Raw genomic sequence first — 24,837 nt, 5'->3', positions numbered from 1 at the left:
GAGTAAACAGCTCAGTTTTAAAACTCATGCTGACTATTCAGCTGGCCTTGGACAATCCAAACATTCATACATGTTGAATGGAGAAGCTCTAGCCTGACATGAACTTGATAATGGATGACAGAGTGGTCATAAATCAGGTCTACTGGCTTGTTATTATTTCATGTTAGCCTCCTCAAAACAAATGAATTGGGTCTGCTACATGTAAACCAATCAGAAGCCTAAGACCAACTCTCAAGCTACTGGTTGTGCTGGAAATTGTTACACCTTTCATAGTTAGTAGTAGGTGTAGCTATAATTCAGTACAATGCACAAACACAACACAAATTGCAATTTTGTCTCCTACAATGTATAATCTGCAGGGGAAATCTATTATAAATGGACTTATCTACTTTCCAATGTACCTCTTCAAGACAAAGCCTGTTTTTGAACCTGTTTGATTATGAAGATGAATACAAGAATTATCCACCTGATTGGCCATTATGGAAGACTGAGCTTCACAGTTATTGACTGTTAGGTATAACACTGTAAATGTAGGCCTACCTTGTAACACACAGTTTTTAAAGTACGGATGCACTGTTCAAAGAAAGAGTTTACTTTCAACAAACCTGGAAAAAATAATAATCTGAATAAGGCTATATGGGCTTTGCATAGAGCTAAACAACTTTTCCATCCCTCAATATCATTAACCTGCACTCTTACAAACTTTGTTGTCAAAGTTGTCATTAGCACCACCAGGTGGTGCTACAAGGTAAAACACATTGTAGAGCGAAGTAATGAGGAGGACACTAAGACATGTTTGAATTTCAGACTTGCCATTGCATTTCTGAAAGACTATGTAAAAGACTATACTGTACAACATTGTTGAATAGATGTGTTTATTGCACATTAAAACATTTGGTACAGTAGAGCTTTGCAAAAGTTGCCGAAACAAATCAATTACAGTGCAATATGCCAGAGAACAATACAAAACATCCACCACTATACAAAGTTGTAAGAAAAAAATAACCTTCAACTTTATACATGATTGTACAACCACTGATAAGAGTATATTCCCGCTGACATGATCATTATTGCTATAATGTTTACAAAATCTCTTTTAACGGCATACTCGACAGGGATGGAGTCCCTTGATTTCAATTAAGTGCAGTCACTGTCATTGTTGCAGACTCACAGTGCAGTGTCTTCTCTTCTTCTCTACAGTGTAGAGCTTCTTCATTAGTGCAGCACACGCACTGACATAAGCCCAAGGGCTAGGGAGAGTAACAGTGTGCTTATGGAGCCTCCAGTCCTTGGTGCTGCAGCGAGGCGGCGAGAGAAAAGACCATAAGAGGCATCAGGAGCACAGAGACAGAGGACAAGGGGCGTCAAAAAGTAAACTATGAAACGTTTCGAAACAATCCATCAACAGGTTATCCTGGTGTCATTCAAAACTTTTATTACTCAAACAATAAAACTTTTATTACCTAAAAAGTAAACCATAAAATACAGTGTGGGTCAAGCATTAACCTCATATCTTTATAATTAGTCATTCTTATCATTACTTAATGATATAAATAGTATAATTCAAACAGCTTTAATATTCACAAATCATCTTTCTTACTTTTTCAAAAATAACCATTTCTTGTGTTAACATGTTCTCATAACGTAGATCACAAATGGCCTCAATACACAAAAAATATCTCATGAATTAATAAACTATTAACTTTGAAACTATTTATTTATAACCTAAGTTAATTCATAACACTCTTTACAAGAGACTCCATTCAAGAAGACTTGAGGAAAATCCAATATTTAATAATTGTTATGTTTTATTTTCCCCTTATTTAAGCTGTTTTAAACCTGTGCAGTGTTTAAAAATTGTGTTATAGTTGCTGCTCAGCATATGCTGGACAGGAAAACACCTTCAAAACGGGACATCCTGATATTTGTGATAACCAGAAACAATAAAAAAAAAAAAAAAAAAAAAAAAAAAGATTTTGATAAAGTTCAAAACATGATATGCATGTAATATTTGCAAATACTTGATAACATGTTAGATAATAAAGATCAGATGGTTTGCCACTTTATTTGAAGGACCACAAACATGATGACCTCATGAATAGCTGATGCCTAATTAAATATGATTTCATGATGTGCTCTGTGTTGTAGTGGCTTGGATTGGATTCAGAGGTCCAAATGTTTTGCAAACAAAAGAATATATCCCGTTCATGGTTAATAAATTGATAAATTCATGCATGAATTCATGTCATTTCATGTACCCTCTTTCTTTCTTTCTTTCTTTCTTTCTTTCTTTCTTTCTTTCTTTCTTTCTTTCTTTCTTTCTTTCTTTTTTTTTCTTTTTTGAGGGAACATAGGATTAAGGCAGCATGGGTCTGTTTTCAGTTTGAAATAAATAAATAAATAATAAAAAAAACAAACTGAGGAAAGATTTTTTCAGTATTGCAGGAACACAGGGCCCATCCTGGGAGCGTTGCTTGGACCCCGACACAACTGATGTCTGTGAGCTTTACTTTAACAAGCGAATTTACCTCGGTAAGGTTTGATGCCAAGAGACAGATAATGTTTCAGACCCGACAATGCTGCACGGCTCTTACATAACAGCTCAATATAGAGAGAGTCCAGTGCAAACTATCCGACTGCTGACCTGTGTTGAACAAACTACAACATAATTGAGTGGTATCTAATGGCACTGGCTAGATTAGACTATTAGACTGGACTTTTAGACTTCCATTACCTGAGATTTGACTATACTGGACAAGGCTAGGAAAGAAGAGGGGTTGTATGGGTTTGTATTCCTGGCTCCTGGAACCCAGACTACAGGGCTGCACTCTGAATGGGGTACAACTCCCATTATTTACACTACATGCCACATGTGACTCTACAAATTTATGGCACAAACACAACTCAGCTCGTTTTCTGTGCTGCCAGGCAGTTAATTACAGTTAATTGCATTCACCTGGCATTACAAGTGTAAAAACGTCCCCTAATTAGATGGCTGGGATTCTACTTGCCACCTAAAATACATCTTAAGTAATCAGATGGCCTCCTGATTGTGTCTAACCACATGGAAAATCAAAGTGTGACAAACACAGACAGAGGCATCCAAAAAGCATTTGAAATCCAATTGTCTGTGGCTTAATCAGGCAGATTTCATATGCCTCTTGATTTTTATGTGGTTAAATACAATTGGATACCTTCCTGATTAGTCAAGACACACTTTGTATGCCAAGTGTAAACTTGGAATGAGATTATTAGGTTGGACTAAAGGATTAAACTGGAATATATTTTAACATGCTAGGCTAAAAAAACACAAAAAACAGGGGGAATGACAAGACTACTAGGCTAAACTATGCAAAAACAAACTACTGTGCTGGACAAATAAGCAAGCTTTAACCAGATTTGGGTAAAAGACTTGACCACTAAACCAGACTGAAAAGCTTGACTGGCTAGGAGATTTAATTAATAGACCGCACTAAAAAAGACTACAGACAACTTGACTGGAAATTTATACTAGACTTATAGGGCTCTAGTTTCCCGGCGCAGCGCGGGGTGGCGCAGTGAGGCGAACCCCGCGCAGAGCTAGTTTCGACCGGCGAAGCGGGAGAGGCGGACAGTTTCCAAGTTTCGCAGACGGACTTGCGCGGAGATGGGAGTGGCGGCGCAGCGGGGGGAGGTGTCAACAGATTCAACTTGGCGCAGTGACAGTTTCGTGCCAAAAGGCTTCGCCGAGGTGCGCCAAAAGCTCGCCATCTGAAACCACGTCTACTTTCCGCGCAAGGCGGAGCGGAGCTGGCGCAGTGGAAGTGTGGCTGGCTGGTGCACATTACCAAAACCTCACAATCAGCACAAACGGTGCCAATCTCCTTTGATCTGACATCAGCTGTGACGGGACAGTTGATATGGAGATATATGTATGTGCTGATTGTGATCGTAGCATTGAATAGTGTTTTTGTTGGTATTTATTGCATCGTTAATGTGCCTGACAATCCGGAAGCCTGCCTGTGAGGTTTTGGTGACGTGTGCGCACTGCTCGCCGGTCTCCGCTCCGCGCCTGTCTCCTGAGCTCCGCTCCGCCTGCGGCAATAGACCTCCATGTCAGTTGTGTAAACTTTCATTAAGCCTTCGCGCAGCGCATTTTAAAGGCGAGGACAGGGGCTCCTTTGATTGGTTACATGTGAATCGGCTGTGTCAAACCCACTCCACGCCTTCTCTCCTCCCTTGCGCCGGTAGGAGGGACGGTGGAGTCCTTGCGCCACCGAGCATGGCGTGCCAAACTTGGAAAATCCGCCTGGCCACACCCAGTTGGCGAAGCGCATCTGCGCTACGCCCCCGCCTCGCCTGGTCTGCGAAACTAGAGCCCATAGTCTACATAGGACTAGACTTACTTTCTAGTGAACAGTTTGCTGATTCTTAATAGCTTTGCTTAAGCCAAAACTTTTTTGTTTGTTTATTTGTTCATGCAGTGTGTTGGAATGTCTGCTCATGGTGACAGATTTGAAATTAATCCATTGTTTTTTATCAAAAGAAAAAGAAAAAAGACAACAAAAATCCACTTCTTTGTATAGTATTGTGGTAATTTTGATCTGGGTTACAAGTCATAGAGGCAATAAAATGATCTTACCATGTCCATGTGGAGATTTTTCTGTAATTAAAATGAAACAAATGTGGGATGTTAGATAAATACTCTTCATACCCCTGCATGTTTATATACACAAACATGTAAATATACATGTAGGTAAATACTTATAGACAGACAGATGACACACATGCACACATGCAAACAAACAGCTGCATGGAATGAACACATACACACACACAAACACACGCACCCACACACCTCTGATGGTGAATACTGTCTCCATGCCAGCGTGAATGTGGTCAGTCACATGGCAGTGAAGTAACCAAGTCCCAGGGTTCCCAGCCACCATCTCCACTGTCTGGAAAGTCCCGGGGAAGAGATCAAACACATCTGCACGGTGCACACGGTCCGTCTGACACAAACACACATACGCAAAAAACACAACTCAAACCACATTTCAACACAGTGGTGTAGCAAATAGCGGAGAGAGGAAATGGAAATGAAAATTAAAGGAAATGAAAGTGTGATGTACCATTGCAAGCCTTTTAACAATCATTTTTTCTTTTTAATCTGAAAATCACTTATTACATGCCAGAAATCACTTGATCTCTTTGAATAAAATCTCTTTAAATAAAATATGACAAAGACAATACTGATCAATTAAAAGAGCTCGCAACGATTGTGAGCTAACTTATGATGACATGACAGAAATGTATAGTAATGATGAGTGTGTGAAAATTATAGCTGCATCAGGCAGCACATGGCCTAAACTGACTTCTGCTTCCTGTCAAACAAACAGAGAAACATCATCCTGCACTAGTGGGTGTGCATTAAAATTTCAATCTATAAAAACTTCAAAATCGTGTTTCTCTCTCAAACTGATATCCTATTGGTTTGCACTGGTGAATGATTTTTCCCCCACACCATGTTTCAACAGGAAATACATAAAACCAAGAAAGTAAGAGTCCATTTTATGGGGTTTTTAATGACTTCCTTTCCAAAACACTATGTTTGTTGGTCACTCTGCACATCATGTGTACTCTCGTCTGCAGCCGTGTTTGCTGTCAGCAAACAGAGAAAGAACACATTCATTCCCAATTACAATCATTCCCTGTTGTGTTACTTTTTTTTTTTTTTTTTTTTTTTTTTTTTTTTAATAAACTGTCTCCATATGCCTAGTAGAAGCCTGTAGTCTTTCCATTCAGGTTTGTGAATGGAAACCCTACTAGTGATAGTCAATAGTTTGAATGATCTGACTGCCATACTAAGGAGATAGTTTGTATTTGGTTTTCCGTTGTTAATCATCACTTCCTGTGCATGGAGAAGCCATACCAAACAATAGAATTTCACTTGAGCGAAAAAAAGAAAAGCAACTCTGCAATGTCTGAATTAAAAAAGACAGGAAGCTGTACTCTATAGGAGCTCCAATTTGACTTTTACACTGAAGTCTTTTCTACTGAAGCCTTAGGACAAAGGACAAAGATGATGATGATGATGATGGAGAGGGTACCTTATAGGTGAAAGTCTCGGCGTGGAAGTGAACAGTGTGCATGTCTACTTCGTTGCCCATGCCCAGTAGATACCAGTCTACTTTCTGGCCCTGCGTCATCTCCAGCCCATGGAGGTTACCATACAGCTTACCATTTATCCCTTAAACAGACAGACATATATCACACACACACACACACACACACACACACATACACATAAATGCACTTATACAATCCATGCTGCAAATGTGTCATATCGTTTTGCATCACATTTCGGCCGTCTGCGTCTTATGACAAAATTCTCGAACTACAATAATTAAGACTTAAGTTTGTAATGAGGCATCTTCGAAACACTAATCGAGCAATCTTGCTGTCTTGTATGAATCCAATGCTGGTTTTACATTTGTTTCCAGTGCTTTATTAAATCTAAGGATCACAGCGTTCTGTTGGTTGGAAGGGGTAAAAAATACTTATGGAGCTAATGTAAAGAGATTTTTTTTTTTTTTCATTTACTGTGGAAGATAGAATTGTCAACTTGCATTGGCAAGTTTTCAAGGAGTAAACTTTCAATAAATGTGCTTCATGCTCATGCACAGTGTGTTTGAGGGACAGGTGGTGAGCTTATCTGCGTCTAAGTAGGGGCCAGATGGACAGAGTGGAGGGAACGGGCCGGTGCCAGTTGGATCCTGTCAGCTTTTTGCTCATGTGTGTGTACACCTCTGTATTTCAGTGATTACATATTTAGACAGTGTAATATGAGGGCATTTCCTAATGTCTTAATTAAAAGAAATTATGATCAGTTTGAACTTCATTCATTTAAAAACATTGCTCTTTGTATTTTTTTTTTTTTTTTTTTGTATTAATTGTTGGCCTTGGTTGGCATATTTGTATAGTGCATAAACACAATCAAGAGTGTAACTGTAAGTAATAACTGTAATCCATACCAAATATAAGTCTCTATACTGTGTTTCAGTCTACTTACATGTGTTAGAATTGTCCTCTGGTTAGGTTCATATCTTTATATAATCCCAACAATGTTTAGATTCCCTTTTATTGTTGAATTATGATTTTTTTATTGTTTAAAGTTCATATTCTATGTATTTTCTTTCTTTTTTCTTTCTTTCTTCTTTTCTTCTTATCATTTTCCACACCTTTTGCTACTTCAGTGGCTCAGTTGTCCTTGTAAGAATCAATAATCTCTTTGTTTTAATCTCTTATTAAATTCTATCATTAATCAAGCTGTTTCACTGTCCCCCAGACCACCTCTGTTTTTCCTTTTTTCTCTCACCATGCATTAGGTTGCTCTCCTCAAATTCTTCGCCTGCTGTGAAGGTGTCCGGGTCGACACCAAGGTACCTTCTGATGTTATCGTCCAGGTACCAGGACTGGTTCTCATCGTACACCATGAAGAGTAGAGCAAACTCATTCTCCACATCTCTCCTCTGTCGATCTGCACCCTCACCGCCGCGCAGCGTCCCAGGCCTGCACACCACCAACGGCCCCAAAAGACCGCTATACAGATCCTGAACGTGAACAAATGACTGTGCTCTATCACCACACTTTTTAACATTTTAATTCATATTTCAACAGGGTAGTTAATTAAAGAAATTGTTTACCCAAAATACAAAACAATTTTTTCCCCTTCTTATCCCTTTGGCAGTCTATCAGTCCAAATACTGTCTGCATGGTTTGGCAAGGTTTCCAGTCTTTCCAGGTTTTAAGGTTGCCAGTTCCAGCGACCCCAATACTATACAATACAACACAGCACAGTTTATCTGAACAAAATCCACAGCCTTTGGGTGCAAGGAGTTTTGTTTGGAACTTTTTTCCTCTCAAATATCACCCCACTGTTGAGTTTTTCCACATGTAAATTTTTAATACACTGAGCTCCACATATGAAAACTCATCCAGACCCTTTGTATCGGGGTGAGGGGAGACAGGGAACACCACGGCAGATCAGAAACCTTGCCAAATAACAAAGAAACTATCTGGATGGATAGATTGCACTAGAGGTAAATGGGAAAATATCTTGTATTTTGGGTGAACTGTTCCTTTAAGAATACTCTCTCTTTTTTAGTAGTGTTATACTGTAAACTTTGTGTAACTTTATTTTTTTTACAGATTAAATGCAGTGTGTACCCTGATGAAGTCCACAGTGGAGTAGTAGGCGTAGGAGATGCAGTTAGGATCTGAGACCCCTGGACCGGATCTGTGAGGAACATCCCACCTGAACTCTGTTATGTAGCCTGAGTAGAGGAGAACACACCCACATTATAAACACACTCTCTCTCAGAAAAGGTCATGGTTTTGCCTTGCTCATCCCTCCATAAGCAACACACACACTCCACTCTCACCAGGTTGGACTTTCGTGTGTGTGTCACTGGTCTTCACTCCGTGTGCATGAATCGAGTACGGCCGGCTGGCTTTGTTTTTGAAAGTGATCAGGATCTGCTCTCCAACCTCTGCTTTGATTATCGGACCTACAGGGCGTAAAAACACATAGATGAATAAGCGAACCACTTCCACATGGCCTCTCAGGTTAAAGGAACATTTCACCCAAAATACAAAAAAGATATTTTTCCACTTGCTTCAATCACAATCTATCCATCCAGATAGGTTCTGTATGATTTGGTGAGGTTTCCAGTCTTCCACAATGTTCTCTGTTTCTCAGCACCCTCTTAAATGGGGCTGGGTAGGTACTGTTTTGTGAAGCTCAAACCATGAAAAAATTGCATGCGAAGACCTCAGCAGCATCAGCGCTTTGGCAAGAAATAGTTCCCGATAATGAAAATACCCATCCAGCCTGCCGGAAGACAGGGAAGACCATGGCAGACAAGAAAACTCGCTAAATCACAGAAAAATTATCTGTATGGACAAACTGCACTGGGGATAATTGGGAAAATATAATTTTTTGTGTGTTTTGGGTGAGCTGTTCCTTTAAAAGACATTGCATGTTAAGAGCATGAGAGCCCACCTAGAATTCCCAGGTGCTGTTGATTTGCCGGTCGCTTCTTCTGTGTTTGGAAGGTGTCGTCGGTGTACTCTCTGTACACCACCTTCTTGTAGCGTGAGCCGATTCTGTTCTTCCCGCTCTCCACAAAAATACTGCCTGGGCTGGGAGACACGCACCAATTTGCTTGCATTAACAAACAGTAATAAGATACACCATAATTCATAGGTTCCAGCTCCAAATACGTCAGCGTATAATTACCTTGCACACACACAGACACACACAGTGCATATACGCACCTGTTTTCTGGTGTGGCGTGGTGCTTCTCCAGCTCCCATGCTCTGTCAGGTGAGTAGTCCCACTCTATTTCCTCGGCACTGATAAAGTACTGTACAACCTTTGACGGCTGTGTTTGTGTGAGCGTCACACCACGCCCCGGGCAGCTATTCACATGATACTGCTGCCTCATCCCAGCTGAGTAGTGGTCTGTTACTCTGCAGCTTACTTCATACACACCTGTGCAGGAGAATGAAGAGAGGTTAAGGAGTAGGACACACTTAATATATTTACATGCACAAAATATTCTGTTTAATGTCCTTATTCTGAAAAAGACAATATTCCTACTATGACTGATGAAAATTAATATTCCCATTTACATGCAGCTGGGCATATTTCGACTACTTCAAACATGCAAACACAGCCTCCCTCTTTCATTCATTCAACCACCTTACTGAAAAGGTTGCTGCTGTGAAATTTTTGCAAATCCAAACACCTGTTGATATCGAAGCTTTGCATAATGTAATTTAAATGTAGGTGTGTTTCTCCTTCTAACCAGAAATGTGGGCTTTTCTTTTGTGAATGCATCTCTACCCCAGCCTTGCAAACTGTTGGCTAGTTAATTTGTTTACAACACAGAGCTGTATACATGTTCAAAGAATGCTCCTAAAATCCAAATGATATCGGCATATCCTACATGTCTTAACTGGAAAATGCTACATTCAGAAGAAAATGGGAATTAGGAATATCCACAGAGGATGCTGCTCCATGCTGTTCACATGACCTGTATCAAATATTTTCATTTTGGAGTAATAGTGGAAAATGAGTGTGCACGTAAACGTACTGAGTGATAAATGTGTTCACTATGCAAAATCTCAATTATTGCAGTATCTGTATGAATATCAACTTTGTATCAGGTAAGGGTTAGGGTTAAGGTGGTATTACATTGAGAAAAAAGTTGATACTAGGATGAATATTAACTTCAGACCATGCGCATAAAGCGTAAATGTTTCTCGACCTTGGGAAGTCAAACTCATAAAACACAGAGGAGAAAGACCTTGGAAAGTTTGAGGAGGACATTTGCAATAGCTAAGCAGCCTGAAAATCATTTAGAGTGGCATACCCCTTTAACCAGACTGCCGCAGCAATCACATGTATCTCAGGGAACCACAAGTGCTGTAAAGGCGTAGTTTATGTTCTTATTTGTATTCTTACTTATGAATTTATCATCTTGACAGACATTTCCACCACCAGTTCATACTGTTTTGGTTTCCCATTGTGTGGTCGACTGAATTTCCTGTTGTGTTTAAGGACGTTTATAAGTCATGCGAAGCATACACAGGATCATGTGCACAAAGCAGGCAAATCTTGACCTGCCTGTCAAACAAAAAATGATGGATGCTTGGTGTGGTGGCATCAAAGTCTTCGTCAATACAGACTTTTTTCTCACACACATTTTCTCTGAGTCTGTTCTGTGAGGTGTTCGGGTAGCTGCGTCTAATTTGACTAACCAGCAGTACGTGGCTGCATCACAACTGTAGCAGTGGTGTGTGGGAAAAGGCTGATGGTGTCACGGGTCGTGCTTTGCCTCTGGAAGGTGTTGCCCTCGAAATAAACACCATGGATGTCCACCTCTGTGCCCAGGCCAAACGTATACCATACAACTTTGTCCCCGGCACACATATCCAGTCCAGGAAGGTTCCCATACATTTTCCCATTCACCGCTAAAGTGAAGGAGAGATTTAAAACAAAACAAAACAACATAAAAAAAATACAAGAAAGAAAACAAATATAAAAGAGATATCTGTCACCGTACTCAGGCATGCTACAGGCAGCATCATTTTGAAAATATTTAACAGTAAATACAGTGAAGCAACTACGGTAAGTTCACTTCCTCAAAGACCCACTAATTGGCTTACCATGCATCTTATTGCTCTCCTCAAACTCCTCATCCTCTAGGTTTGTCTCATTGCTGCCGAACAACTTGATATTTTCTTGCAAATACCAGCTCACATTCTCATCCATGACAGAAAACAGAAGGAACCGCTCCTTGTCCACCCCTTTCTGTTAAACAGTGCACAGACAGTCCATGTGAATGTGAGGCGATGTAGCATTTAGGTGCATGTTGCCAATATCAATCTGTAAAACTGAAAATGCTGTACATACTTTATAAGTGCTTCACACCTCTTTGCATATATTGTTATTATTGGCTTAAAATCTTATAACTCCAAAATGTCAGTGTCTCAAGAATTAACATGCTTTTTTTTTAAAACCTCATCAAATTATTTTACCTTTTTTTTCAGAAACTTAAGCTGATGGTGGTATATTTTCCTTGTAAAAGCATGCAGTTCTGAAGTTTATGTTTCAATAAAAATAAAAGTTATGCGAAGGCAATGACTGTAATCTTAAATAGCCACAAATTCTGGATGATTAAATCAGGGATTAAAACACACAATTAGCTTCATCAGTTTACCCTTAGAACTAAGTAAACAGCTACAGTGTGTGTGTGTGTGTGTGTGTGTGTGTGTGTGTGTGTGTGTGCCTATGAAACTGTTTTCAGTAATTTCCAGGTATGTGAGGAAAACCTGATATCAACATGGAAAGTCAATATCAAAATGGAAAACCAATATGGCAAATGCATTTGATAAGGTAAACAGCTAATAATGTAAATCTATACATTATTGACATACTTCTTCAATACAAAAATTCCCATCTTAATAAGTCATTTAATCTCATATTCAGTTTTAAAATCTTGTTTTTCTTAAAACAATTGAATAAAATTTGATGAGATAAATCCACTTGTGTCCAATGTTAATCAACATGCTTTAAAAACTGTTGTGCCTCAAGTGTCATTTTCTTGATACTAGTTGGCTGATCTGTCTTATTCTGCCTTTTTGTATAGTTATTTACATATTTACATATTCATACTTGTTTCCAGAAAAAAAAATCCATAAACAAGTGAAACTGCATTGAATAGAGCATCTGCACTGGCAGACTCGTTTGAAGAAAAACAAGATTTAAAGATTTAAAATGACACTTAATGACTTGGAGATTTTTTGCAGCGTATGTGTAAATCTGATCATTAAAATGAATTACAAATTTGCATGTCTGGACACATTTCTGTACGTCAGTGTCAGTATATGCCTATCATGTGTGCTCATCATCATGTGTGCATGACACACATCACATTGTTTTGCTACAATTACTTGTATTATGTCCAGGCTGTTCTATCTAAAGTTATCTTATCTGCAGTGACCCAGTTTCGCAACAGGGATCATTAAACTTTTAACTGATCCAATCTAATATAAAATAAGTGTCTTCCTGTAATCGATCGTATTTGTGTTGTTATGTGCCCAGAAACCCATTAAATCCATTGTCAAACCTGCTAATCACACTGGTGGGTTTGTTGCTGGAAATGCATGCTGCTTTGTTTAAATCCACAGAGATTAATTTTAAATTCTAGTGGAGATGCCAATCTTTCCAAAGATAGCAAATATGCCATGCTGAATTACAGGGAATTGTGTGTAAAATGATGCACAAGACATCTAGATATTTTCTATTTGATGTAACAGTGCAGCCATTAAACAACAGCATCTTGGGCTAGAATATTTCACTCACTATAAGAATGATGTAACTTGAAAGCATTGCAGCCCGCAGATAGAAAATAATATGTATGTGACATTGTCATACAACATAGGAAAAATGTCTAATTGGAAAATCGTAGTCTAAGAGATAAAATTGTTGTGTATTTTGTTCTTTCTTCCTTCCAGCTCCTGGAGACACAGACAGTGAAAAAGAAAGACTGAAGAATTGCTGAAGAAAAACAAAAAAGAGAGGGAAATTGCGAGTACTGAACCTGTGTTCCGTTACTCCAAAGCGTCCCTTTCTTGCACACCAGCAGGGGTCCCACTAATCCAGAGTTGGTGTCCTGGGTGGGCTCACTGGCAGAGTAGTACAGGTACGGGATGCAGGGAGAATCTGAGGAAGAGGGACCTTCTAGCACCTGCCAAGTGTAGGTGAAGGTCTCCCCCGGACGCACATGGGCACCAGGCTTGTCAGCACCTATTGCACACAAAGTGCTGCTGTTAGCAGATGAGCGACTTCCACTGATTGAATCATCCATTCATGTACAGTCAACACATTGAAAAGGGTCTTTACATTTCCTGCCACTGTGTGTTAGTCCATCTCTTTTCAATGAGCGTAGGTTCAGAGCACAGCCAGAATTTCCCCTGTTATTGAACAGGCCTGCTGCCAAGGCTAAACCAAGGGGAAAAAGATCCCTGTTACACTGTAAGTATTGTGTATTACAAAGAACGGTGATTGAGAACATTCTGTAGTAAAAGACAGCTCAGTCAGTGCCTGCATGCATCTTTGTGCTTAACTTCTGCTGCTTAACTTGTGTGGTCTTTGGAAAGGAATTTTTACTGAAGGGCAGTTTGTGGATAATATGAACAAAATCAAATATCCCAATTTCTTTGACTGAATACCTTGGTTTTGATACTGTGACATTATTTCAAGGGTGACTGTTGGCTCTTTCATGAGATATTCACACAAAAGATGTCTGATAATTCCACAAGACATGGGGGGTTTTAGTAATGTGGATATGAAGACCATGCAGGCTAATAAGAGAAGAGACCCTTTCCACTGCAGCCATTTTGACATGAAATAGCAGGTAAACACAGGTGTTACTGATGGCATTAATTACGTTCTGTTGCATTTAAGCACAGCAGAGAATTTCCAGTGAGACAACATGAACAACAACAGGACCTTGGCACTGCTGGACCTACACAGAACTGAAGCTTAATTAAGGACATTAGTAACACCTGGATTTACCTGCTATTCATGTCAAAATAGCCACTGTGGAAAAGGTCTATAACTAGAACAGTTTAACAGTCTAATAAGCTCAGAAAATTGCATCCCTTTACTGGAATGCAGCTGTTAAACCCAAGAAAGACATTTATGCCATAGTCTTGTATCATGATATCAATATAATAATGATATATTGTCCTGCTCTACTTAACACGATAAATTAAACTTAAGTGTATTTGGGAACCTTTGTGTGGTTGTGATGATTTGAACAACCCAACCTCAATCACTTATGTAATGTAATGTAACATACGTAACATAAAGTTATCACCCATGCCATTCATTTTTTAATTTTTAATTTTGAGGCATGAATTCTAATAGTCCGTTCTATGGTGATGATGGCTGTATCACTGTTTCTAATTAATTTAGCGATGGTAAGCCAATTCGTGGCTAAGAACCAGCAAAAGCTTTAGCCTATATTACCTTTGCAACATGCTCACTACAAATGAAAGTGACAATTACTTGAAAATATTTTTAGAACAAAACTGTTCACCAGGAGCTAAATTAATTGTAGAGCTTTGGTCTTCATTGTAATCAAGTTATTTCATTAGTCTAGCCAATGCCACAGGCAGAAACAGCAGGGTTGATTTAATCAATAATATTGAAGCAATATCCATGCAAGATAATTCCTTTATCAATCTGAAAACCTAACCATTTAGAAGCCAGAACATACTTTTTTTTGCATGAAATGCATCTTATTAAACTCTGTCCTTGTGATCACTTTGTGTGACGCCTGTAGAGTAGTAGTGGCTGATAAATGTAATTAAACGCAAAAATGACAAAATTGACATAATATTGTACTAAAAACTTTGCTCTGGACATGGATGGAGATTTAGAATGTAATTTGAATTTGTCGAAATGTCATACAGTGTTGTTGTGATGTCTTCTGTCTGTGAGTTTTTTGGGGGGTTATTTGTGTGCAACAAGCTGGGGAATCACTTTTCCCCTCTGAGAACATTAAAGACCTATTAATCAATCTACTTGCAAGTTTGAACTGTCTCACCATCTTCATAGCTGCTTCCCTGGAAGCGTTTGTCAAAGTGCAGGCCATGTGGCTGGATACTGTAGTTCCTATTAGCCATATTCATGAATGTCACTCTGAGTGTGTCTCCTTCCTCAGCCCTCAGGACAGGACCTGGACACACAAAGGAAAACATTTCCACAAGACATGGGGGGTTGTGAAAGAGTTAAAGACTGAGGGTATGCAAGAGACAAAACGTCATTGTACTGTGAGGCTGATTATGAGAATATGAGAGGTGATATGATATGTCTGAAAGGACAGCCTGAAACTTGGCAATGGGGCAGGCCTCACCGAGGATTCCTAAGTGTAGTGATTCAGATGTTGTTTGTTTTTTGGTGGTGAACGTGTGATCTGTGTACTCCTTATACATCACTTTCTTGTAGATTCCCCCGAGCCGACCTCGATCTTTGCCAAAAAACACCTCTGATGCACTGTATGTGTGGGGGTATGGGGTGCACAGGGGGGAAGAAAAGAAAATAAAAGGAGTGAAGTGATATGGAATACAGATTAATTTAAGTGGCCCTGCTGGGTCATTGCTATGGAATGTCATGATACAATGAAACCGAACAGAACAAACAGCGGGCTGACACTCTGAAAAGAAAACATTTCTCACAGTGACTCCTTTTACTTTTGAAAGTTAAATACTTTTTCCTTACAATAGCTCTATACTTGCAGCTAGGACTTTGACCTTTGCTGGAGTAGAATACTTATCCCATATAGTGTTGCTATTTTTACTTGCAGTCAGTAAAGGATTGGAGTGCTTTTTTTCCACCGCTGCAAAAAACAACTGAATGGCTGTATGCACTGTTTACACTAGGCACCACTAACCTGACTCACCACAGGAATGACCAACTCATATGTAATCAACCTTGCTCTGAGCACATGCACGTAGACAAACAGGTTTTTTTCAGAGCCTTAAAGGAGTAGTCCACCCCATAATGACAATTCAGAGATCCACTCACCTCAGGGCCAATTTTTTACAGCTCCCATAAATAAATAAATAAATAAATAAACCAACCAATATGTCCATCAAATCAAAAAGTTTTAGAGCCACACTACTGCAGTGTAGGTTCAAAAGTCCCAATATTTACCCAATTATCCAATTACCTGCTCCTAAATGATGATGCTCTGGTTGTGTGCATGCACCCTATAGCTGTAAGCAGAGTCTTCCATTAAAATATAGAAATAATGAGGTAAATAACAGACTTTGGTGACAAAACACTCGGATTATGCTGCATGAGTTATTTTGACAAATTTGATCGACAGTTTATTCTTTGGTGAACAGATCATGAATTTTCATTTTGGGGAAAACTGTTCAGCAGTATTAAGTAGGTTGTTCTTTGTAGTTTGTCATGTAATTTTATATTGTCATATGTGCCTACCTGTCACTCTCAGTGAGAGATATGTTATTAATAAGATCCATTCCTGATGGGGCATAGTCCCATTCAACCACCTGCGCTGCCAGATAGTAATCCCTCACAACACCTCCAGCTGTGGCGAGACTGGCAGGACTGGCCTGACGGTTGCAGGATTTCACTTCATACAAGGCCTGCATTCCAGCTAAGACAGATGAATAGACACACAAACAAACTTGTAAGAACATAATACAATTTATAATTAATCCACACACAAATGGTTGCAATGTAATTCTACTGTAAGAATGTCTTAATGGTTGAAATCTAATCTGAAATATCTCTAAGCAGTCATTGTTGAGTGTAAAATGATACTTTTGCAGTGTTCTATTGGAACATTGTCAACTTCTTTATGTTTTTCTTTAATTCTTCTCTTACAATAGAAAAGAAAAGAAAAATAAAGAACAGCAAAGAAAAGCAAAAAAAGGCCCAAATGGTTTATAATCTGTGACACTTAAGACTGATAAGCAAAACTATAACATGCTGTAATGCTGTTCATTATTTTGAATCCCATATCTGTGATCCCTGTCTCTTGTGGATAGGAGAGAAATTACAACAACACAGTTGTTTTAGTTTGCTGTTTCCTCTGGGGGTCTCTCTCCCTAACTCATTCTACTGTTACCCAGATTGAGTTGAACAGCAGAAAGTCTTTTAATGGATCCAGAAAAATAAACACACTTCAGGCACTTCAGTGTGGAGCAGGATCAGGATCCATGTGTAAGCTGTTAAAATGTCTTTACTTTGTCATGGCTAATTGGTAAAGTGTTCAAGGATTAAAATAACAGCCACTTTTGACCTTTACAGGTCATCACCAGGGTTCAAAACAGAATAAACTGCCTTAGCTACACCATCTGTATACTGATTGGAAGTTGTGTCTTATTGTTCAGACAGTCTTGGTTTTATGAGAAGATGTCAAGACAGGTCACCAAGTAAAATTATTATAAATTATATATACTCATAACCAAACTATAGCACAAATAATTTAGAATCTTAGAGATATGCACATTGTTCATGGATGATGAGTGAAGTTAACTACATCAGATGGCAGTCCTATTTAGCCAAGAGTAACTGGCATTCATAAGATGTTTGGGCAGTTTCCAAGGCTTCTTGGCTCACATGCTCTCGCTCCTCACCCCTCCCCTAAGCTAGTGTGAAAACCACACACCACTGTATTCAAATGAAAACAGAAAGAGCTGGAGGGATGACTGGGTCAATGGGGGCGCTGTACACTAATCCGGGATGGGACTTTTACTGTTAGCCATAAAGTAACTTTTCAGGAGAAATACAAAGACAGACCAAGTGAACATACTTTGGAAAGCAAACGTAAAGCAAAGAGGGAGTATTTCACAAGTGTCATCATTACTCATAGTGAGCAAGCCTATTTCTGCTACAGTCAGCAGACATTGGACAAGGCCTAGCTGGAAATAAAATGACTTGTTTCAGCGTGACAAAGGTGACCCTTAGAGCAGATACACAAGCACTACTGCCTAAGAGTTCATAGCTTTTAGTCCTCTGATACAACAGTGGAAGTACACCTCACAGTAACACACACACTGCCCTGTCAGCAACTCTCCACAAGCAATCACGCACGAGAGCAAAAAAAGGCCAAAGGTGACAAAGATCTTAAAGGTGAGGTGCCCTACCCTGTAGGTGGTCATTAACCTGGCAGCTCAGCAGCCACTTTCCTGCTGCCATCGGGACCATCTCAGCTGTTGCAAAAGTGGCTGGGAACAGGCTGAGAACGTCGGTACGGTGGCCACGGTCCAACAATGTATTCCCTTGGAAGTAGGCAGAGTGAATGTCCACCTCGTTGCCCATGCCAAACAGGTGCCAGGCTACCGAACGGTTCTGACATAACTCAATTCCAGGCAGGTTACCAAACATGTAGCCATTAATAGCTGTCACACACACAGAGAGCAACAGGGGGAGAAGTTAGAAGACAGGACAAAGAGAAGGACAGGTCAAAGAGGACAGTTTTAGCTTAAAACTTTCTTTTGTAATGAGCCTGTTCTCTGTGGAAACTTTAAAACAATGTAAGGATACAGGCAGAATTGTTGCATATTGCTTGCATCACTCACAGAAATAACTTTGACAACAGGCGCTGACAGACTGTATGGGCCTTAGGGCAAGGGATATACAGTGGGAAAGGAAGAACATTGGGATGCATATTTTCAATTTAGAGTCAGCCAAGTTACAGTCTCCACAGTGTACAAATACCATTTGCAACTTTACCAATGTGCAGTAGATAAACAGCATGAGAAAGATTTTGAAAAACTTCATGCACCGTGCATCAGGTTTGACTCCTCAAAGTCAGGGTCTTTTCTGTTGACTCCAGCTGGATCACTGCAGAAGCGCTGAATATTGTCCTCCAGGTACCAACTCAAGCCTTCGTCCACCACGTTGAACATCAGGAATACGTCCTGGTCCACATCATTACGCTCTGCTTCTTGGCCCTGGACTGTTGTGGAACTCTGCTTCAGGATACCTGGGTCAACACAGAAACATGAGATATTGCAGACTGTGTGTGAATACTCTACATAATTAGTCAGTCATGCACATTTAATGTTTGTTTTCCCACGCTGACCATCCTGCAAGTGGAATTTCTCACTGTGTAGTCCTACCCAGTGCTCCTGCCATTTTTTATTATTATTAATTGAGTTTTTCCTTGTTATCATTGAGGATCTAAGGTCATGTACTCATACATGGGTGTGGTGAAGCGCTTTGATAGTGTAACTGTGATCAAAGTCTGTATAAATAAAATTGACTTGACATGCCCGCGTAATAAAAGACAGAGAAGTGATTCAACACGGAAAAACAGATACACTGCGGGAAAGGTTTTTTGTCATCATAGATCATTGATATTTGCGTTCCAGGCTTGAAAATAGTACATAATATGAGGGATCAATGAATATTTTGTTTGAATAAAAAAAAAAATACTGAATTAAAGAATGTGTATTGCTCAATTTTGCCTTATGTAAATAGATATGGTTAAATGAGCCTGTGTTCTTGACATCTGGTCCTGTGTCTGTGTCTTCATACCTTTCTTACAGGTGAGCAGTGCACCAATGAGTCCAGATGCAATATCCTTGGGGGCATCAAGGTGAGAGTGGTAGACCCATGTCAGACAGTTGGCATCATCCTTTGTGGCGGCAAATTCGGGCCTGACCTCCCAGCGGTAGGTGTAGCTGCCTCCTGGAGGGACGGCGTCATCTTGCTTCAACCTGCCTGATGTCCCATCCGGATACAGTGCCCCTAGTACACAAATGGGAAAGTTTTTTTTCTTTTCTACAGATTATTCTTTTTATCTCTGAAATATAAACAGCACTTCTGCCTGTCTGCTATGATGTTAAGCTGGTAAGTATGTTGTGAAAGCACAATTTTACCTTTACAATTTCTTCAACTATAATAGCATAGTCACATTCTTGATCACAGATTTTCAGAATCAAAAGTGGTGCTTTCTCCTTCTTTGGGTCTTATCTCATTAGGCTTTCAACCTCCACGTGTGTGTAAGTATGTGGAGAGTGTGCTATAAACAGATAAAAGACCTTACACATAGAGACCGATGCCTCTGGATATGCCAGTGAACTTTGAGTTCCTCGTTTGTCACCTGACAGAGCTTAACATAGCCTTAGCTGATTTTATCATTTGCTGTGTTGACCCCCTAAAAGGGTGTTTATACATCCTTTAAACGATACTGTAAATACTAGTTGAGGAGATACCCCTCTCTGACAGACCCACAGACTAACTTAAAACTCTGAAAACAAGGAAGGATATCACTCCTCAACTGTTGGACAGAGGACCGCAAAAAAATAAACTCTTGTAAAGCCTGGAAATTCCCAGAACAGCAAGCATCTCCCCAATGAGATGGGGGATGGGGGGGTATTGCATAACACAGAGCTGGCAGAGTTCACAACACTTAAGACAATATGTCATTAAAAATAACATGCCAGTAATAATGAAAATGTCAAGCCACTTTTTGCTAAGGTATCCGTTAGATTGATCTAAACAGATCCCCGTTGTTTGTCCTTTGTCTTTTCAAAATATGCTATGTGAGTCACTCTGACTCTGGGCCAGAGGAGTAGTAGTATTTAGCACCAGTCTTCCACAATGAAATTCATACTAGCATCTGACAAAACCAGAGTGTGTGGAGTAAAACTCATACAACAGAAGAAATAACATCTTTTGTCTCAGTATGCAGATACCATCTATTTAAACATTGCCTGTGTCTAAAAAAATACCAAAAAAAAAATACAAAAATACAAAAATGAATCCTATACCCTGCTAAATACTGTAGTCTGTCAAATCATAATAATAAAAAAAGGATAGATCGATCTCAATTTTGAATCAGCAGATTTCCTTTAGGAAACAAGCCAAGCCCAACCTGTTGGCCTTGGCTGGTTAAACATGTGATGGGATACAAGTCCTGACTTGACCTGGAGACTCCTTCCCAGAAAATTTCATAAACAATTGCTTGCTTACTTTAAAACTTAAAGTGACAGCTCCGTTTTGGCAGAGGATTTAGGCTTGTTAGAGTGTGTATCCGTACTAACAATCATCCCATCTACACCCAGCTGTCCACACTTTCACTTTTACAAATGAAAAGGCTTGTGTTATTTCATTTTGAATCCAAACCAAAACATCACTTTTCCAACAAACAATGGCAGTTTGATTGGAACAGTGCATTTTTGGGGGGTGTGTTTTCATCACACTTCATGTAATATTTTAAGAGACCTAATTTTCTAAACTCTACATCCATTTTGTAAAAGATTACTTTTGAATTGTGATTTATCATTATTTATTATTCCTTCAATTATAAGGGATCCAATCTCCCTTAACCCTTAACCCATACAATCACTACTCCAAATAGCTCTCATTTTGTATGAATAGATGTCGCTTTTGTGTGGAGAGTATTTCATTTTGGAGCAAAACTCTTACAAAAACAAATGCCTGATTGACGTTTCTTTGATGTTGCATATGTTGCATCTGTATGTATGCGTGTGTGTTTGTGTGTGTGTGTGTGTGTGTGTGTGTGTGTGTGTGTGTGTGTGTGTTTGTGTGTGTGTGTGTGTGTGTGTGTGTGTGTACAGAATGTGTTTCTGTCCATATGTAGCACTATACCCTCTGCATCCTTCTCATAGAAGACTCCATGGGGATGCATGGAATAGTTCCTGGAGGCAAAGTTTTTTAGGTGAACGACGATGACATCATCAACCTCAGCACGCAGTATGGGCCCTAGGAAGCCCAGCCAGGCAGGTCGTGGGGCCTTGCTCGTGTATGTGGCATCTGTATACTGCATGAACATCGCCTTCTTGTACACACTGCCAATACGGTGGGGTCCACTCTCCAGGAAGACGGATGCATGCCTAATATAGAGATGGATGGAAAAAACATAAGAGTGAGAGAGACAGAAAGTAGCTAGGTCAGATGGGAAATGATTACAGCAGTGCCGATGGACAAGGAAGAAAGGGAGTGTGTAGGAGGACAGTCAGGGGGAGGGAGTAGGAACAGAGATTTCAGAGAAATTACTCCTGTTTTGGGGGGCATTCAGACTGTTCTCTTGTCTCTGTGTGATTTTTGTCCACTACGCACGCCTATTAGGGTAGGATTTCACTAAATGCTTCTGTTTGTCTGTCTTTGGGATTATTTGTTAAATTCACCATCATGAACAGGCTAAATTTCATTTTAGGTACAGAAACTAGGTTACTAATCCTTCAATTGTTGCTGTAATGTTTCAGAACAAATTCAACCTATCTGGTTGCAGCTCTGCAACAATTAAATATATTATTCCTGCAATTACATGTTGCTGCTGGCTAATAACCTGTTACTGGAGCTGCTGCAAAAGTGTTCATGCTACAGTAAACCCAATTCGCAACCAAAACAACAACAGGAACAGAGAGTATTACATTTACAGGAAACAGAAGTGATTTTGCAAACAACTTTGTTGACAACAACTTAATGGATATTTGAGGACACTCTTCAAAGTGCTTATACTCTCGCTTTACCCCTCACTCACTAATCACTGCCAAAACAGGAACCAGAAAGTAACCATCCCTGCTCTTACCAAATGGTTTGTGTGGGGGTGATTATTTTTTCAGTGGGCTTGTGTCTGTGCTCAGTTAAAAACATGGTGATATCCATCCATATCATTTCACTTTGATAGATCTGCTCTCCATTAAACTATTACCAATAATCTTGTTATTCTTGACTGAGGAAAGTGGAAGGTTGCTTGATTATTCATATTGTTTTGAAGCCAGGATTTTTCTTGTTTGATTAAATTCACTGGCGGTGCTAATGTCCAGTTTGCACCAAACATATCATGCAATGAACCCTTGTTACTGTAAAACGCTAAAACATCTGGATTTTCCATTGGCTCCTTTCTGTAACCAATCTTTTCCCGAAGGGCAACAAACTGCAGGCACTAACTTCCTCCTCTGCTTAATGATTCAGGAAAATCGGAAATGGGGAAAAAGTTGCAAGTGATTATCTGGGGCAAATAATAAAAGAAAAAGATTGTTCATGGTGAAGTAATTAAGTCTGGGCAAAATGTCTTGTGAAGCTGAGACTGACTATCATGAAAGCTGAACAGCTAATCCAGAAAGTCATGACAGGCCTGACCACATGATGAAAGGCTCCAACAATCTGTGTTGTACTTCAAACCTCTACATTCAGCTCTCTATCAAATGTCTACAAGAGGAGAGGAGCAGTGGCTTGCTTCTGTCTACACCACATTCACAAATCCTACCCATTAGAACAGCAAAGCAGTAATATCCTTGTTTGTGGAGGGAGCAGAAGGCGGGAGAACCAGCTGCTCCCTGTAAGAGCCACACCTGACCAATATCACTGGTCTGCTATCTCCTATCTGCCAGATTGTGAGTAACATATACCCAAAGGATATTTACATTTAAATGCATATATTAGCCAAATCAAACTTGCAATGCAGCAGTTAAAAAAAAAAAAAAAAGATTATTATATTATTTAAACTTCAATACTATTGTTTATAGTAATGAAAGTGAAACGCTGAGACTTTTGTTTTCTTTGCACTAATAACCAGGCCATCGGTTTCTTCTCTCATTCTCATCTCCTGGGACTATTACAAGAGGACTGCATAGACTTTAGTTTGCAAGCTTTGTAATTTGCCAGTTCTACTCCACTGGCAATAATCATACCAGTGTGATTTCATATGCTCCTACTATGTTTGTCTAAGATCTTACATAAAAATGAGTCAAGGGCTCATGGTTACAAATCAGAGGCATGCAGAAAATGATTAGAGAATCCAGAAAAGTGTCCTGGATTCTCTCACTGCCCCTCTTCGTGTATTTCTTATCTGCGCAATATCACAGAACAGGAGGCGTGACAAACTCCTCTGCCCTGTATGAGAAGTAGCTGTAAATGCTCATTGAAAAGGAATGGCAATAGGGTATAGTGTATAAATGGTAATGAATTTCAGCGGTAGTCCTAAATTATGACATTATTTTAAACTGTTGAGACGTACACTAAAAGCCAAACAAGCCTCTAACTTCTGGGTACAAGACAGTCATTCTCTACTGATGAGTATAGACTATCAGACTAGTCTCATCCCATTCATGTCAGTGATACATTAAAAATTATATGGAGTATAGCTCAAAGTGGTTAAGTATCCCTCTCCCCCCAAATTTTATAAACTTGCCAAAAACTCACTCATCATCGGTGACTGCCTTCCCGTTTAACAGGTTTTTCCCACTTGGTGCGTAATCCCACAAGTCCTCAATGATCCCCACATAGTAAACTCTCTCCCTTCCTTCCGCACAGGGGGAAAGAAGAAACAAAAAACTCGCCAAAAGCGCCAATGTCCCATCCATGTCCAAATGATTGTCCCGTTAGATGCACGGTCGAGCGTCTAGCGGGTTTTGGTTCAAGAGGAACAATGGAAAACCTCCGTTAACTCCCCCATGCAATCACGTAAATACTTTGCATTACAGCGGGCTGCAGCACTTATGAAACTCTGCTCACAGTTGGGCTATTCAGCGTGACAGCGATGACGGCGACTGCCTCCTGGGGTATCAGGGATAAAATCTTTCATAAACACAGGCCAGGTCTTATGTTTAACCATGCCATTTGTTGATAGTAGCACTGGGGACGACTGCATGGCATTCAAGTGAAAATCACACATTTTATATTGTGTTTTAGCTTTTTTCTTTTTTCTTTTCTTTTCTTTTCTTTTCTTTTCTTTTTTTTTTTTTTTTAATAAAATGCCTACGGCTGGA

The 24,837-nt window shown here is 39.6% G+C and overlaps 1 protein-coding gene across 1 annotated transcript; it reads right to left on the bottom strand.

Moving 5' to 3' along the window:
* Positions 1–861: 861 nt before the first annotated feature.
* On the bottom strand, positions 862–24,551 carry hephl1b (hephaestin-like 1b). The gene is made up of 20 exons (XM_030068539.1): positions 24,272–24,551; positions 21,713–21,957; positions 19,634–19,846; positions 18,879–19,079; positions 18,238–18,492; positions 16,565–16,742; positions 15,474–15,613; positions 15,165–15,296; positions 13,152–13,357; positions 11,215–11,359; positions 10,807–11,019; positions 9,319–9,535; positions 9,044–9,183; positions 8,424–8,549; positions 8,209–8,315; positions 7,358–7,592; positions 6,090–6,229; positions 4,838–4,991; positions 4,622–4,642; positions 862–1,295 (listed from the first exon to the last, which is right to left on the bottom strand). The coding sequence occupies exons 1-20, from the start codon at positions 24,430–24,432 to the stop codon at positions 1,216–1,218; spliced, it is 3,309 nt and encodes a 1,102-aa protein (XP_029924399.1). The 5' UTR covers positions 24,433–24,551; the 3' UTR covers positions 862–1,215.
* Between the last annotated feature and the right edge of the window lie 286 nt (positions 24,552–24,837).

This window comes from Myripristis murdjan, chromosome 14 (genome assembly GCF_902150065.1).
Source record: "Myripristis murdjan chromosome 14, fMyrMur1.1, whole genome shotgun sequence".
Classification (NCBI taxonomy): domain Eukaryota; kingdom Metazoa; phylum Chordata; class Actinopteri; order Holocentriformes; family Holocentridae; genus Myripristis; species Myripristis murdjan.
Note: the sequence above shows the minus strand (reverse complement) of the source record. Positions and strands in the feature narration are given on the sequence as shown.